The sequence below is a fragment of the Budorcas taxicolor genome, chromosome 10, assembly GCF_023091745.1.
Source record: "Budorcas taxicolor isolate Tak-1 chromosome 10, Takin1.1, whole genome shotgun sequence".
Taxonomy (NCBI): Eukaryota; Metazoa; Chordata; class Mammalia; order Artiodactyla; family Bovidae; genus Budorcas; species Budorcas taxicolor.
In genome coordinates, this window is record NC_068919.1 from 27,432,924 (window position 1) to 27,450,538 (window position 17,615).

At 47.8% G+C, this 17,615-nt stretch overlaps 1 protein-coding gene across 1 annotated transcript in view; it reads right to left on the reverse strand.

The window, feature by feature from the left end:
- The window catches only part of RYR3 (ryanodine receptor 3), a 573,341-nt gene that overhangs the window by 188,993 nt on the left and 366,733 nt on the right, over positions 1–17,615 (reverse strand). Inside the window, exons 28-34 of the mRNA XM_052647070.1 lie at positions 17,217–17,425; positions 15,452–15,627; positions 14,523–14,559; positions 12,585–12,748; positions 8,875–9,040; positions 1,633–1,719; positions 988–1,214 (exon numbers count right to left, since the gene is read on the reverse strand). Of these exons, the coding sequence (XP_052503030.1) occupies positions 988–1,214; positions 1,633–1,719; positions 8,875–9,040; positions 12,585–12,748; positions 14,523–14,559; positions 15,452–15,627; positions 17,217–17,425 (1,066 nt within the window). The remainder of the gene's footprint in view (positions 1–987; positions 1,215–1,632; positions 1,720–8,874; positions 9,041–12,584; positions 12,749–14,522; positions 14,560–15,451; positions 15,628–17,216; positions 17,426–17,615) is intronic.

Sequence of the window (17,615 nt, forward strand, 5' to 3'; positions counted from 1 at the left end):
TTGAAAAGACCTTGATGCTGGGAAAGATTGAAGGTGGGAGGAGAAGGAGATGACAGAGGATGAGATGGTTAGATGGCATCATGGATTCAATGGACAGGAGTCTGAGTAAGCTCTGGGAGTTGGTGATGGCTAGGGAGGCCTGGTGTGCTGCAGTCCATGGGGTCGCAGAGTTGGACACAACTGAGTGACTAAACTGAACTGAAACTGAACTCGATTTTACCTACACAACTTCCTTTCTTCCCTCCCAGCAATCCATTGAGTGAGCATTGACCTCTCTGTATTGATGAGGAGACTGAAACCTGGGGTGTATCAGATCACTCAAGAGCCACAAACAGCAAGTGGCAGCACTCAACTGAACCCAAGCCATAAAACAGGAGCATCTCTTAATGAGGAGGGGGGCCAGGAGCCTGATTCTTGGTTCTCCAAGCAATCTAGGCTTGCCTCATTCTTCCCAGTATTGCCATCATAACAGATTCCTGAACCATGCTTTTTAAAATTTAAGGCATGGAAATGTCCTTGAGTGCAGAACTCAGAGCTACAGTGAAAGCCCCATGGCTGGCACATCATCGTGAATATCCTGCTCCTGTTTCTGAGTGAATAGTTAAAGTGGGGAAGGGAAAGAGAAGAGAAACCCACGCTTCTGGGCAATCAGCAACCACCCTGGACCTTGGCCAGTGAGGATGTTCCCGCTTCCCTCCTGGGCTTGCTGGGTCCTGCCTCCGCCTCCCCACCTCCTGGCCCCTCCCCACCTCCTGGCCCCTCCCCACCTCCTGGCCCCTCCCCACCTCCTGGCCCCTCCCCACCTCCTGGCCCCTCCCCACCTCCTGGCCCCTCCCCACCTCCTGGCCCCTCCCCACCTCCTGGCCCCTCCCCACCTCCTGGCCCCTCCCCACCTCCTGGCCCCTCCCCACCTCCTGGCCCCTCCCCACCTCCTGGCCCCTCCCCACCTCCTGGCCCCTCCCCTTCCGCCATGGGCCCCTGTACTACCTGTTCTCTTCCGGGATGTGGAGTGCCATCATCTGTAGGGGCTCCAGGCACTGCACCACCCAGCCATGGCGCTCGCTCACCCTCTCCGTCTCCACCTTCAGGAAGCTGCTGGGCATGCGGCTCCAGAGCACAGGCTGGATGGTTTGGACATCCAGCCGTGGTGGGCACTGCGGGACGGGGTTCTTCTCTTCACTCTTAAATATGGCTGCCGACAGGGGCATGGCATTCTGGGGCAAGGCATAAAGGCGTCAGACACATGCAATTCAGAGATGCTCAGTGACTGCACAATCCACTCGGCCCACAATAAGCAACAGTGAGCCATACATTAAAGTGAACTGTACATCAGAGAGAGACAATGCATCCAGGGACCAATGAGGGCTTTTCCAGCACTAATAAAGACCTGACATAATGAGTTATACGAGCACCCATTAATCCTTTTGGAACCCAAAAGAAGTGGGAGAAGGGGAAAATGGGAACCTATGTTCTGCTGCATGAATTTCACATGGACGTGTAGAGGTTTGTAGAGGGGGGCATTTGAGAAGGAGAAGGTCACAGATTTCCTGGTTTCCTCATGCCTGAGCTTCTCCCCATAATGGCCTGTGCATCTTCTTATGTATAGCCATTAGACAAGGGACAGATAAATACCTTCAGCTTCCCAAGTTCAAATTGAAACAGAGAGGTGCTTGTGGGCTGCAGGAAGACGGCTGGAAACACTTTGGTATTGGGCTCCACCTGGAAACCAACACAAATCCAGAGGTTTGCCCAGAATTATAAAATCCTAGGGGGCTAAGTCATGAGTGTTTCAATCAACGCCCTCATTCTAACTTGAGGGGAAAGAGGAAAGCTAACTGGCTGCTCACGGGGCACTGTTCAGAAATTCCCAGAGAGCCGGTGCCTAGTGGTAGCTACTGTCACTGTTCCTAACTTCAGTAGTCCTCTCTCCACTCAGGGCTGAGTGATCTCACATCCTTTTATTTTCCCTCTCAGGTAACTGAGAAGCCAGCAGCTTTCTCCAGCGCACAGGAGGGCAGTCACAGGCGGGAGCTACCATCTGCCCACCAGAGGCTGTGTGTGCTCTGCTCACAGAACAAGGTAGGGTACCTGCTCTTCACAAGGAGACTCCTGGCCCTCAGGGAGCACCATCATGCATTACTCCTGCCCATGGGAGGTGACGAGTGAGGGCAGTGAGGTGACTTCAGCATTCTTTCTGAAGGCACATGGCGTTGGTCAAGCAAGCCTGGCGGAATTATAGCAGAATGTCCCAACCTCGGTCCTACTGATGGTTTGGGCTGAGTAAGTCTCTGTGTGAGGGCTGTCTTGTGCCTTGTAGTTACCAGCATCTCTGGCCTCTACGTACTAACATGTCAGTAGTACTCTCCACCCCACTATGGTCATGACTATCCAAAATGTCTCCAGAGATGATCAGATGTCCCTGAAGGGAGAATTGCCCCCACTCGAGAGCCAACTTTGCAGGCAAGGACTGCTGGTGCTTCCATGAAGAAGCTGCCCCCAGAGCCTGTCTCCTCCCTCAAAACCTCTCCTCCTTACTTGGCTCCTGTAGACTTCTCTCCACCCCTTCCTCACTCATGATTTTACTTCTTACATTAAATAGTGTGAGATTCACCAACTGCCTTTTAGCTGGTGTTTAGATGAGGCATGTGATACGTTTATGACATCAAGGGCTTCATTTATCACTTATTTCCTTTGATGTGGAGCTTTTGATCAGACTTGGAGAACCACAGAAGAAGAAATACGACTTTAATCCCACCAACTAAAGTCCTTTGCTGCTGCTGCTGCTAAGTCGCTTCAGTTGTGTCCGACTCTGTGCAACCCCACAGACGGCAGCCTGAGCAATTCACACAGTAGGATATGCTTACAACTTTCCAGACCCATCAAATGAGGGGCTTCTGGGTGTTGTGGACATACCCTAAAAGTGTCCCCCAGTGATTTACTCCCCTGTACAATCGCCTCTTCTAGAATTTGTGTCTTGTTTCCAGCAAACAGGATATGGCCAAAGCTAAAGGACTGCCACTCCCTTGATTGGTTGTATTATACAGACGATTCCATTTCAGCAGACTGGAGAAGTTGCTTCAGATAGCCTTAGAGAAGTAAGCTGCCATGTTTTGAGAGGGCCATGTGGCAAGGAGTTCTAGGGGGTTTCATGGGGCTGAAAGTGGTAAGCTCCTGGCTTCAGCCAGCAAGAAATGGAGCCTGAGTTTTACAAATGCAAGCAACTGAATTTCTGCCAACAACTACATGAACTTAGAAAAGGACCCTAAGCTCCAGAAAAGAATGCAGCCTGGCTGACAACTTGACTGCAGCCTTGGGAGATGCTGAGCTTGGGACCCAGATAAATTGTGTCCTGACTCCTGACCCATGGACACCATGGGACAATGAATGAATGCTTCTAAGTCACTGAAAGTAAAGTGAAAGTGTTAGTTGTTCAGTTGTGTCTGACTCTTTGCGACTCCATGGACTATAGCCCGCCAGGCTCCTCCGTCCATGGAATTCTTCAGACAAGAATATTAGAGAGGATTGCATTCTTTTCTCCAGGGGGATGTTTCCGACCCAGGGACTGAACCTGGGTCTTCTGCACTGCAGGCAGATTCTTTACCATCTGAGTCAACTGGGAGGCCCTTTAAGTCACTGAGTTTGTGGTAATTTGTTATGAGGCAATAGAAAATGAGTACAGTGATTTTCCTTTCTGCCAGGATATTTGTTACAGGCTTCCTGTAAATAATAAACTTCCTCAATGCATTTAGACATAATATTTATAAACACATTTTTAAGACTGGAAGTGACTTAAAGGATTGTCTGGTTCAGAGCTGTTGGCTTATGATGAAGAGGCCAGACTGGTTAAATACCAGGCTTGTTCCCAGCATATGGCATTCAAGCACACTGCAGTGAGCTCACATTTCAGATAAGACAGTTGCTTTATACCTGATGCTTCAGGTACCTCTGGATGATTATGAAAGGATGATGCTAGTAAAACTAATAGGTAGGGACGGAGCTGCTAGAACTGCCTGCTGCTGCTAAGTTGCTTCAGTCGTGTCCAACTCTGTGCAACCCCATAGACGGCAGCCCACCAGGTTCCCCCATCCCTGGGATTCTCCAGGCAAGAACACTGGAGTGAGTTGCCATTTCCTTCTCCAATGCATGAAAGTGAAAAGTGAAAGTGAAGTCGCTCAGTCATGTCTGACCCTCAGCGATCCCATGGACTGCAGCCTTCCAGGCTCTTCTGTCCATGGGATTTTCCAGGCAAGAGTACTGGAGTGGGGTGCCATTGCCTTCTCTGAGAACTGCTTAGGCTATGTCTAAAATAAGCTTTGCTGAGGACATTCAACAGTTATTTAGTGCCTATCTCATACCTGCTTTGTGCCAGGATCTGGGTTTATGGGTGAGAGACACAAATGGGAAATTCTGATTTGCTGCTGTGCTACTTCGGTCACAAGGCAAGAGTCATCTTTAGGCTGGCCCCAGATTTCTCAAAGACTCTAACAAGTAACATTCTAGAACAATGTGTGCCTCTCAAGTCATTGCAACTTGAAGCAAGCAGAGGTCTGGTGTGTGAGAAAACTTTGCCTGAATCAGCCAGGTGGAAGAGAGAGAAATGCACTCACTCAGAGATTTCTGATGCTGAACTAAATTGTACCATGATGGGGAGTGACAGGCTAAAGAAGGTGGCACATTTTTAGGTCCCTCAGGAATGAGCCCTGCAAATGTCATAAGCTACCCAGTCAAATGGCAGGGTCCTCCTCAAACTTCCCTGCAGAGAGGAGGTCCTTGAAAGCATGTAAGATGGATGCTCTGGGGTTGGTTTATTTCTATCCTCAGAGTACATTCCCACCACAATGTACAATGGAAACTTTTCTTCAATCACTAAAATAACAAGAACACACAAGTGTGAGCACCTGATGGGTGTCCATAAGGAAAGAAACTGCAACTGATGGTGCGGTAAGTGGAATATCCTAGACAGCCCTCGTGACCCCACGGTTAGTCCTGTGATCCTGGATGCCATGGGGCAAAACTGATTCTGTTAGCAAGGCTACTAACAAGCTGACCTTAAGATAGAGACAGTGGCCTCGTGGGCCTAATCCAATTGCACAAATTCTTAAAACCAAGTGTTTTCTCTTGCTGGGGGCAGAAGGGAAAATCAGAGAGTCAAAGCATGAGAAGAACCAGGTGTGCCCTTGTTGGCTTTAAGGATGGAAGGGACCACATGGGAAGGAATGTGGGCACCTCTGGGAGCAGAGAGGGATCAGCCACCAAGGAAGTGGGGACCTCGGAACCTCTGCCCACAGCCACAACTGGATCCTGCTGATGACATGAAGGAGCTTGCAAGGGAGGTTGCCCAGAGCCTCAGGACAGAGCCAGCTCAGTCCAGCTGACACCTTGATTTTGGCCTTGTGTGGACCTGGGCAGAGAACCCAGTCAAATCTACAAAACCATGAAATGATAAACGGATGCTACTTGAAGCTGCTAATTCTGTGGTAATTTGTTAGGCAGCAACTAAAAATCTAGTGGGTTCCCAGCCAAGTTGGTTGGTTTGATCACAAATACTTAGCAAGCACTCCCTGGGTGCCAGGTACCACAGTCTCATGTGCAGGGATACAGGAGTGAACCCACCAGGGGGGGCAGCCCCCGCCCTCAAGGAGCTTATATTCTGGAAGGGGGTACTGCAGCCTGACAGAATAAGCAGACAGAATAAGCAGACAGAATAAGCAGCGAGTCCAGATGTGAGGCTGCCACGAAGTGCCATGGACTTTCTTCCCTTTGTGTTTAAGGTACTTTTTATCGCTGGCTGATCTACTTTGTCTTTGCAGTGATGGACATTCTATCTCTAATCATGTGTGAAGGTCAGGGTATAGGTAACAGCCTGAATTGAAAGGTAACCCCTCTCGTAAATCTGAATCTTACAGCTGGCCTCTGCTTGCAGAGCTGTGCGGCTGGGATGGCAGTGAGGACTACCTCTTGAACATACATTTTATTTCTCATTTCTCCCATGATTACATTAAGTGAGACAGAAAAAGCTTTTCAGATTGTGTAGCAGTATTTAATGGGGAGGTCTGGAAGCCTTGGAGAGAATCCCTCTCTTATTATTTTGGTTACTGGTCCTTTCTGAACGGAAAGCCAGTGTATAAATATTACTACCCTGCTCTGCTCAAGATAATTGAAAAATGAAAATGGCTACAACTGCAGAATAACAATTATCCCAGGGCTGGGAGACCAGACACATGGCTGGACACGTTAACTGTCTTGCCAGCAATGAGAAGGGGGCTGGGTGTGTGGAAGTTTCTGGAGGACCCTGCTCAGAGCCCTGACCTCCTCCGCATTCCCACCCCAGGGTGGGAGCTGGTTGGAAGCCCTGAGCAGAGTCATGAGGATTTACACACGTGGAGTAACACCATCCACTCTGGGGCACAGACACCAATTAGCAGCTCAGAAAACTGACCAGCTTCACATCATCCAGGAACTGCTGTGAAAGATAGCACACAAATGGCACAGGATCTGCTCTTTGTTGTAACATCTTCTTATCATCATAGGCTCTTTCCTGAAGCAGGCCAGTCATTGCTGCTGCAAATGCCGTGGGTTGGGTTTTATTTATTTATTTAGGGACCTTAAATGTGATTAGATGTCTTGGAACTCTCAGCAGCTCAGGGAGGACCTTTTTAGTCAAACTCATTTCAAAAGTAAATGGAAAAAAGCTAATGGATTCTGAAGGACGGTAGTAATGTATATAAGCCTCCTCTCAGGGGACTTAAGAGGGGAGGGGAAGGTGGAATCATGAGAAAGTACTGGAAGAACAGTATGTTACTTTCTGCTTCAAAGTCTGAATTTGCAAAGGCCGCTTTCTGGGAGCAGCTGGTGGGGTCCCAGCTGCTGGGTAGTGGTGATGATTCCACTTCTTTCCAGGAGGAGGAAGAGCCCCAGTGTAGTGTGCAGAGGGTTACCCACTGCAGGAGGTCCTGGGGAAGACCGCCACACTGGCAGGCTGTCCCTGGCCCCCATAAAGAGCTCTGCCTGTGTTTTCAGTCACTTAACATTTCAGATTTGGGGCAGCTACAGACCCCTGCTCTTCAACCACAAGCCAGACAAATGGCTGCCTAGCGGCTTTTCAGCCTGCAGGCTGTAACCTGGGGCTGATTCTGGAATCTGGGGTTTAGCCATTGACACAGGAGCCATTTACAGCAGAGCTTTTTATCTCCTGTATTTGGCTGAGCTGGAGAAGGAAATGGCAACCAACTCCAGTATTCTTACTTAGAGAATCCTGTGGACAGAGAAGCCTGGTGGGCTGCTGTCCATAGGGTTGCATAGAATCGGACATGACTGAAGTGACTTAGCATGCATGCATGCATTGGAGAAGGAAATGGCAACCCACTCCAGTACTCTTGCCTGGAGAATCCAAGGGATGGAGGAGCCTGGTTGGCTGCTGTCTATGGGATCACACAGAGTTGGACACGACTGAAGCGACTTACATGCATGCATGCATGCATGCATTGGAGAAGGAAATGGCAACCCACTCCAGTACTCTTGCCTGGAGAATCCAAGGGACGGAGGAGCCTGGTGGGCTGCCGTCTATGGGGTCGCAGAGTCGGACACGACTGAAGTGACTTAGCAGCAGCAGCAGCAGTTGGCTGAGCTCCCCTCAACACTGTTTGCCATTGTCCTGAGAACTCTTTCGGAGTTCCTCATTGCTTCCTAATTCCTCCCTACCTTTCCAAATTTGTTACCACCAACCATTACCCATTCTAATCTGTCCATCATTCCTCAAACATAAACATCTCTTATGCCTTCATCTCCATTACGCTTTTGTGCCCTTCTTTCAACCAAGTACATGCCTCTCTCTCTCTACCTGGAAGTATTCTGTTTCATAATCAAGATCTCTCTGTAATAAATTTTTCTTGACCACTTTCCATGGAAGCAGACTCCTCCTTCTCTGAACTTGGATAACACTCTATCCATACATAAAGGAAGCTTTCCATTCTACCTTTGAAGTGTCAAGAAGGTTTAATACAGATATTTAATTCCTTAACTTAGCCTTTCTCATAGTATACTCTGTAGAAGTCTGGGCTGATAGAATATTACTAATTATTAAATTTAAAAAAAAAGCTTTCTTGATTAAATGAGAAATGGTTGGCTAGGTTTCTTTCTGAACCATTTCTTAAAGTTTTCCTGTATTAACACTTAAACTGCAAAACTTCCAAAGGAAGATATAATTTGTGGCTTTTCCCAAGCTTACTTGGCCATCAAAGGTGAAAAATCCAACTTAAAGCAGATTAGCTTTCTTGTGGTTAATGACAGGTAAACCTACATGTATATAGTTGATAGTTTCCCCAAGGAGTTCTGTCAGTTTATAGTCAGCGAAAGAGGGAGATACATTATTTATATAAATGTAGTTTTTTAAGGACCCTGCAAAGAAGCCATAGTGAATGAGAATAACCTTTTTTGCAAAGGGAATACTCCCTGGCAAATTAATCAGTTTTTACAGGTCTATATTTTGAGCACAGAAGTTTCTTAAAGCGAGGACTATCTCCGTTGACCTTTTAGACTTCGCATCTTATACAGTGTAGGTAATGTGAACGTTGCACAGGAAATACTGATGGAATTAATGAATAGCCTTTCAGAGCCCAGCACCACAGAAAAGCCTTCTCATCTGCTAGAAAGATGACCAGCATTTCCAATCAACCAGTAAATAAGATCTTTCCCTCTCTGAACAAAATGAAGTCACTTTGTTCTTGTCTGTTTTCCTAGATGGCCTTGGCCCACGTAGGTACATCAACTCCATGTGTTGTGGTGAAGATGTCAACCACACAGAAGACTTAGGAGCAGAGCCCTGAGCACCTGGGCCTGGGATGCCACTGTCATGGTCCCCGATGCCACTCCTACCTGGTAGCAGGTGCCAAGTTCCCTCCCGTTGGCTGAAAAGGACAACATGCCCATCGCTAGATCCACAAGGCAGCCGATCTCCAGGTCCACATTGCTGCGACTCGCTCTTTGGGATGTAGCCACGATGTCCCCACCCCAGACCATGTAGCAGTTGCTGCGTTTCACGCTAGGAGCCAAAGAGAGCAAAAGACAAAGAATAATCTGGACTGGGGCAGTTTGCAGTCAAGACTCAGGACTGAAATGCCCCCAAAGCCTCCAGGGAAGCTTTCCCATCAGCCCTCAATAATTGTTTTTCTTAAGTGAATTCACTGAGTTTAGGAATGTGGCAATCTATCTGTTTCAAAGAACAGAGTGTTCAGGTAATCTGTTTCCTGGCTCATTGTCAATTCACGTTTCTGAAACAGCTATCAGGGACCACAGTATTAGAGGGGAGAACTAAAGGTGCGCGTGGACTTAGAGGTTTGGTATAAGAGGCAGGAACAAAAAGGTCTGTGTCCTGAGCCCCAGCCCAGTGCCAGGGCAAAAGGCCACTGGACACTTGAGATGCAGGCCCATGTTCCCTAGGATGGCAGGTCTGGGCCACGCAAGACTTGCAAAGTAGATAAGGTCAACCTCTGATGTCCTCTCGCCTCCTGACCTGTACTACCTGCCCTCCCAGCTGTCTGGAGTCCTGCTTTCTGCACCCTCACCCTTCCACACCTACGCACTTGGGTACCTTTCTCAGCTAGCTGGCTACCACTCCCACGAAGAAAACTCCATCATAGGCATTTAGATGAAAATGCCAACTATAATAACCAAAAGATTTTGAAGCCCCAAAGCCCAGTTTCTTAATGGTAAGATTTCAACCACTGGATGGGCTCTGGAGAAGCAGTACATGAGTTCCCAGAGCTGCTTATGACAGCTGAGGGCAAGCTCAGCCCTGGTGTGTCCATCTGAGGGACCTGGGAACTTAAAGTTGCATCAAATGACTTATCTCAGGCTAAAGGACTTCCCTGGTGGCTCAGATGGTAAAGAATCTGCCTGCAATGCAGGAGACCTGGGTTCAATCCCTGGGTTGGGAAGATCCCCTGGAGGAGGGCATAGCAACACACTCTGGTATTCTTGCCCCGAGAATCCCCGTGGACAGAGGAGTCTGGCAGGCTATAGTCCATGGGGCTGCAAAGAGTGGGACACAACTGAGTGACTAAGCACACACAAAGGAGAAAGTGACTCTACATGGAACACTACATCAGCCCTTTAAACTTCCTAAGGTCGATCTGATTTTGCCTTGGAAAGCCAAGAGTTTGATTAGAATTCTTCCAGGTTCTTTCTGATTCTGGAAGTCTATCACTTTCCCCAACAGCTAGAAATCCCCTTTATAAGCATGCCTTCACCTCCTCTGCCTGCCTCTTCTCTAGGGCGCCAGTGGGGCTGGTTTCCCAGTGTAAATACCCTCAGGCAGAGCCAGTGCAAACTGCTCCTTTCAAGTGAGTTATAGCCATTGCTAGATTTTCATTAAGGTTAAACTGCAGCTGTGTTACTACTACTTTTCAGTGATTAGAGTACTAAGTACATTGATGACTACAGAATCCAGTTAATAACGTATGAAAGTCATGGGAGTGTGAAGTGCTACACTTTGGTCCTATGTTAAAGGGCTCAAATTTGAAATGCTCAGAAGCATCTGAAAATCGATCCCGTGTTTATTTCTTATTATACAAGACAAAGAACCAAGCGTTACTGAAGTGAAGTGAAGTTACTGAGCACCTACTATTTACTGCCTTTTATTCTAGGTGCCAATGTGTCACATACTTTTCTCAGTGAACGTGGACTGAGGCTCAGATAAATACAATTATCAGTCTGGTGTGGCACAGCCAGAAAACTGGGGCAAGAGACCCAGCTGGGAGGAGACCGTCTGGCTTCTTGTTCTTTTGGCTGAAGAGTAAAGTCTGGACTGGACAAGGGCTTTCACATACTTTTCTTTGTAACCATACCAGGATGTTGCATTTGGTTACAGCATCTCCTCTGGGTCTCATAACATGATGGACACTCAAAAATGGTAATAAGAGTGATGTTTATTGAGTACTTCGGTCAAGGCACTGTTGTAGGCACTTATCTATGTTTTATCTCAATTGTCATAACACTCTGTTAGATTAGAACTATTATTCTCATTTTATAGATGAGGAGATTTAGACCCAAGGTGGTTAAGTAACAGGCCCAAAGTCACACCTCTAGAAAGCACTGGAACCCAGTTTAAAATGGGGGCAATTTGCTTCCAAACTCTGTCCTCTTAACTACCCACCACAATGGTCTCCCAGGACACAGCAGTCCCGCGTGACCTCAGCCCCTAGTCTTCGATGAGCAAGTAGCATCTAAAGAGCATTGATTGCAAAACATCCTGACTTTTTAGGGATAAAGGTCAGCATGACGACCAACTTCTCACATTTCTATATAAGTCTGTATGGGCAAGGACTCTGGCAAACCTCACTGAGGTGGAAATAAAGTCTGCTGGTTCATCTCTGGGGCACTGCTGGCCAAAGCCAAAGACCTCTCTTCTGATGGCAGTTCTAGTGGACTGGTGGGAGGATATGGGTGCACCTAAGACATGTTTTCCTTTAAGATCCCTAATTCTTACTGCAGCCGTGAAATTAAAAGATGCTTACTCCTTGGAAGGAAAGCTATGACCAACCTAGTTAGCATGTTGAAAAGCAGAGACATTACTTTGCCAACAAAGGTCCGTCTAGTCAAGGCTATGGTTTTTTCCAGTGGTCATGTATGGATGTGAGAGTTGGACTGTGAAGAAAGCTGAGCGCCGAAGAATTGATGCTTTTGAACTGTGGTGTTGGAGAAGACTCTTGAGAGTCCCTTGGACTGCAAGGAGATCCAACCAGTCCATTCTGAAGGAGATCAGCCCTGGGATTTCTTTGGAGGGAATGCTGCTAAAGCTGAAACTCCAGTACTTTGGCCACCTCATGCGAAGAGTTGACTCATTGGAAAAGACTCTGATGCTGGGAGGGATTGGGGGCAGGAGGAGAAGGGGACGACCGAGGATGAGATGGCTGGATGGTGTCACTGACTCGATGGATGTGAGTCTGAGTGAACTCCGGGAGTTGGTGAGGGACAGGGAGGCCTGGCGTGCTGCGATTCATGGGGTTGCAAAGAGTCGGACACGACTGAGTGACTGAACTGAACTAAATTTCTACTCAGCGGTAATTATTCCAGAATTGGTCATGTCTCTTTGATGGTCTTTATTCTTCCAGCCATTGCCACCTTTTAGGATGGGGAGTTCTGAGTTGATCAGCTGCCGTGTGTGATGTGCTACATCTTCTTATTTCTTTGGAACTGATTTCCCTCAAGCACCTGAGGATTTTTCTCTGCCTTTTTCTAATGTTGCAGAAATTGGGACTTGCCCAGAAATCATAGAGAAAAGACTTAGAGGGAGCTTAGACCTCTCAATTGTCCATCTGTATTTCCCATTCCTGGGCCATGTTTTATGTATGTAATGAAACTGCCCTTTATTCTGGCTGATAATAACTTCTCCCACCATAGTACCCTCTCCACCCCCAAGCTCATTCACTCAAGGATTTTAAGCCTGTGCTTTTTTTTTTTCCCCTCTTTAATATAGAAGTTGGGATGTTTCCTTCTTTGAGTTGTGAGCAGAGAGAGGAAAAAGACTGCTGGATGAGGGAGGGAGGAACCTGATGGCCAAACCTGCCCCTTGGAAGTCCTCTTACCTTTCGTGGACTCGGCCTCTTTCGTCCCCCAGAGTAACAGTCACAGTACAGTTTTTATTCAGGTCAAACTTTTCACTGTACAAGTGATAATCCGGAGTCACCCATCCGACCCACACGCAGGAGGGGTCCTGTCCGGCAAAGATGCGGATTGCATAGTAGCACTGCTGGGGAGAGACCACAGGTGGAGTGAGTGACCTCAGCTGGGGGGAATGGGCTCAAGAGGTAGACATTACACAGCAGCCCACTTGTCCCCTTTTCTTAGAAAGCACACTCTGCACTGGAGGTGTGCCACTGCTCTCTGGATCAGGGGCAGGGCTGATGCGAGAACTTGGCTTCCTTGTTTTCCCGCTTTCTGTTGTGCTTTAGCACCTAGACAATCAGGCACCTAATCTGTCACCCTCTGCCCAGAAGATGCTGCTGCTGCAGAGATCAGGGGCAGCCACTCCATGGTCAACATAGAACCCTCACTGTCTTCTGGTTCCCTGGGCTGCTGGGGGGAGCTGGGCACTGTCTCTGCCTTCAGAGAGAACAGTCAAGGTTCAGAGAACAAGGCCACTTGCCACTTCTGCAGGGAAGTCCAAGGATATATTTTTTCAAGTCTTAAAAAGGATGCTACAAAAGAAAAAGCCCACATTGTGGCCAAATGTGCTTCATATAGCCGTTAGGCTCAGTGACAGGCAGGGCTGAAACCTACAGCCATTCTTAGGTAGGCACTGTAACAATTTGTGAAGTTTATCACTACGTTGTAAGAGCAATTGAAGCACTGAGTTAAGTGACTGCTTCATCATTTTCTTTATGAAACTGAACACATTTATTCTAAATGAAGTCCTCATATTTGTTGTTATCGCCAATTTTTTGACTGGAAGAGAAAAGAGTCAGCCAGACACAACCTGTGCTGGAATCTTGGCCCTGGCAGCTATTAATCGTGTGACCTTAGACAAGTCATTTGTCTTCTGTGCCTTGGAGTGCAAGAGATTGTTCATCTCCCAGGGCTGCAGTGGAAATTAAGGGGGAAGCTGACACGGTGCACTCAGTGCAGTGCTCAGCACATAGCAGGTGTGTGACACTCCAAGGCAAGAATCTTATGCCTGACAACCTATGAATCCAGGTTGCAGGATAACTTTATCGAAGGGGTGACATGCATTTCTTACAAAGAGTTTTTTTCTTTTTCTTTTTGGTCAGGTGCTAAAGAAAGATGAGTTGTTGTTGTTTAGTTGCTAAGTGTCTGGTTCTTTGCAACCCCATGACTTGTAGCCCACCAGGCTCCTCTGTCCATGGGATTTCCTAGGCAAGAACACCAGAGTGAGTAGCCATTTCCTTCCCCAGGGGATCTTCCTGACCCAGGGATCAGATCTGCATCTCCTGCATTGGGAGGCAGATTCTTTACCACTGAACCACCAGGAAAGCTCAAAAGGGAGAAAGAAATTAGGAAGCATTGCTTTCTGACCACTGTTTATAGCAAAAGAACCAAAAGCAGCCTCCATCTTCTGGGCTGGCTCCCTGTTCCTTTTTTTCATTTGACTGCTTTCAATATAATTCCTGGTGCTGCTCAGAGAGATGGGAGAGTTGATTCACAGTAGTTTACATAAAAGAGCAAACAAAAGGATTAAATTAACAGCCCCCTTTCCCCCCTCAACTGATGTTCCTTTCAATCAGAAAGGCAGTGCTGGGTCCCTGGTGGCAAATAGGCACCAAGTACACAATGAGGCCCAATTAGATGCTCTAGGTAGAGTTCTGTTTTGCACTGAATAACTGTTTTTCTTTCCCCCACTTGAGAGATGCCATAGATATGTTCTGGAAGCATTAAGATGGATATTAAAAGGCAGAGTAATTGGCAATTAAAGAGGATCTCTAGACAGATCTTTGCTGTAAGGGGCATATTACCAGGCATGGCAAAGAATCAAATAATTAAAACCATAATTGAGCACATTTACTTACTGTTGTTGTGTGAGAGAGTATTTCTTGCATCTGTTTCCTGGGGGGAAGATAATCCATGTTTTAGTTCTTCAGCTCTATAAAGAAGCCCACAAGTCTGACAGGCAATTGATCTACCTTTAATGATGAAGACAAGTTTAGGAAGCTGGGTGTTTCCCACATGTGAGTGATCCCAACTGATTTTGGAACTTTTCATCTGCAATCTGCTACCAGCAGGCAGGCCTATGCCTTCCAACTTTTGTCTCTCAGCCCAGATGTAAGGTAGGGCAAGGGGGAGGCTGGGGAGATGGTAATAATATAGGCAGGGATACCCTGGGATACATTATCCTGTTCTCTCAAACAGCTTTGCTTCTTTAAAGCTTGGTAGATAGTAAAACTCTTGAGGAAACCCGCACCAGCCATGCATCAGCGATTAAAAACAGACATGAAAGGGAAGAAAGACAGCAAGGAATATATTTCTTATCAGGCAGAAGGAAGTCACATTACTCATGAGTCACACAGCTACTGGGTTGGACACTGGCCACAGTTATGCAAAGAAAGTAGTATTTGCCTACAGAAGCTTCTAATTTCACACAATAGCAACAACAATTGCATCCTCTCATGCACTTACATTCTTTTCTACTCCAAAACATAGGAATTACAGGTTGCAAGGAGGCTAGGGACTGAGAGAGCTTGAGAAGAGCGGAAACGTGTCCACTGGATGTGACGTAATTAAGCTTGATTGGCCCCCTAATTATACACTGTGTGCATACACACACATGCATGGGCACACACACGTGTGAGCACACACCCTTATTTCTTTCCTGACTGAAAGCAGAGGGAACCCTACAGACCAGGCTCCAGTCGTGCCATGGTGCAGTGAGAAGCAGACAAAGTCAGTCTTGCACCAGAAATGCTGAGCACCTCTGAGAGCTGGAGCCACCCCTCCTCACCTTTTCTGGAAAGCATCACTGTCCAGACAGGGGCTGTGACTGAAGGAGGAGTGGCACTCGACGGGCATGCTCAGGCGGCAGTAGATCATGGTGGCACTGCTATTCTGGGTGCCGAATGTCTTGTGGGTCACCTTGAGGCATGGAGGGGTATCCATGGTGCCGTCGATCCTCACGACCTGGAAATGCCACCATCCTCACGTGACACAGCCGACTCCCGCCCACTCTCTCTTCCCTCACTGACTACCTATGCAAGGCTTTCCGCAAACTGCAAAGGTTGTCATGAGTGGTAATCCAACCATTACACTTATCCTAACGAGGACCCCGCCCAGTAAAATATCATAGACCCAGCTCTGGCTGGGGAGATTAGGGACTCGAAAACAAGACTGCTGGGTTTTCTGCAAGGTCAGGGGCGCCAGGCAGCAGGGCTGTTGCAGTGTGCTTGTTGATGCTGACCTTTCAGGAAGGTAGCAAGTGGCTAAAGAAGAAACTTTCCATAGGTTTCCCATGTCAGTGGGCATGAGAATTTCTAAGGGAGAAGGCACTGGAAAGCCCAAGACTCCAGAAGTGACATTAGAGTTTCCTCAGAGGAGCCTGTCTCCCACCCGGTGGGCTTCCCGCCTTTACCACAGTTGCAGCCTGAGTCTCACAGAGGCTCCTGACAAAGGAGGAAATTCCCAGCTCCAGGGCGTGAGCACTTCGAGGAGTGCAGTGGAGGAGGAAAGATCACAATTGGGTGTTTGAAGTGTATGTGCGGGGGTGGGACGGGGAGCAGAGGAAGTGAGCACACTTACAATGATGATGTTATGATCTGAGCACTTCTCGCTGCATTCTAGAGCCAGTTCCCATCCTGCGGTCCATGAGCATGCTTACCTAGGTTTGTGGGGTCTGCATATTTTTCTAAGTGGAGGGTCTCTAGAGCCCATCGGTTTGTCAAAAGGGCTCATGACTTCCAAAAAGTTTATGAGCCAGCTTTCTAAAGTTAACTATCAGGTAGAAATCAGAGAAATTCAAGTCTCTACTATTTAAGGGTTTGGGGGAAAAGGGAGGATGAAGAGCTGATGCTTGCTGAATTCAGATTGGGCGGTGAGTGAAGGAGACTTACACTCCGATGGAAGCGAGCCCTTGAATCTAACGCTTCAGTGGAGTTGATCTGACATCCCATCGGCTCCCACCTCACCCTGACAGCATGAAAAAATTGTGGGGTGTGTGGGCGATGCAGGGCAAGGAGATGTAGAACCAGAACCCAAATCAGGATCCTTACAATCGTTGGCTTCTCTGCCTCTCTGCTCCTCACACAAGGTACAAGCACCATAATCAACTACTGTGCCTCCACCTAAAAAGCTGGAGATGGTTCTGCATGAATTAAACACAGCCTAAAAGACCTTAAGTCCTGAGCAGAGGAGAACAATGTCCGGGACATATCATCTTAAGTGCAAGTACTGAACTATTTTAGGAAAAGGACATTTAAGGACTCTAGATACTGTTTTGCTCTAATACTACTATAGTGACACCTGGAGAAAATGTAGTGGCCCAAAGATTTGAGGATCTGGACCTGCAAGGTGGTTGGTTACCCCTTGTAAAATGCCGCTCAGCTGCCACACCTAAGGTGCCTGTAATGACAGCTCTGGAGTCCGGCAAGGAGGTGACTGGGGAGCAGGGCGTGGACCTGGGCCAGCACCAGCTATGACAGGAGCATCAGTGGGAGCTCAGTGCCTGGGTCCCCCTGCCCTGCCAGGGCCCCCCACGATGCGCACGTGTAGCATACCTCTATCTGCGGATGATCCTTGGGCACGTTGACAAATGTTGGGAGGCGTTTGCTGAACCACATGGCCACGTCGCGATTCATGTTGACAGCAAAAGGCTCAAAGCCCTCTTGGAGACCGCACATGGTATAAAACTTGAAGGTGCTGGCGTCCATCCCGAGATTCATGCGGCCGATCTGAGACAGCCCCAGAGAGCAGATGGGCACAAAGCCTGCAGAGTGGTGAGAGAGCTCAGTCAGCCTGCAGGACTGTCCCAGGAGGCTGGGAGGAAGCAGAAGCCTTGCTTCCTTCACAGCTTTGAGTCCCAGTAGAAAAGATAGGGCAGCATCCTTTTCTTTCTTCCTGGCCCATATACTCAACAACAGGAGGCCGTATGGAGTTGACGGCTGCCCTAGGTATAT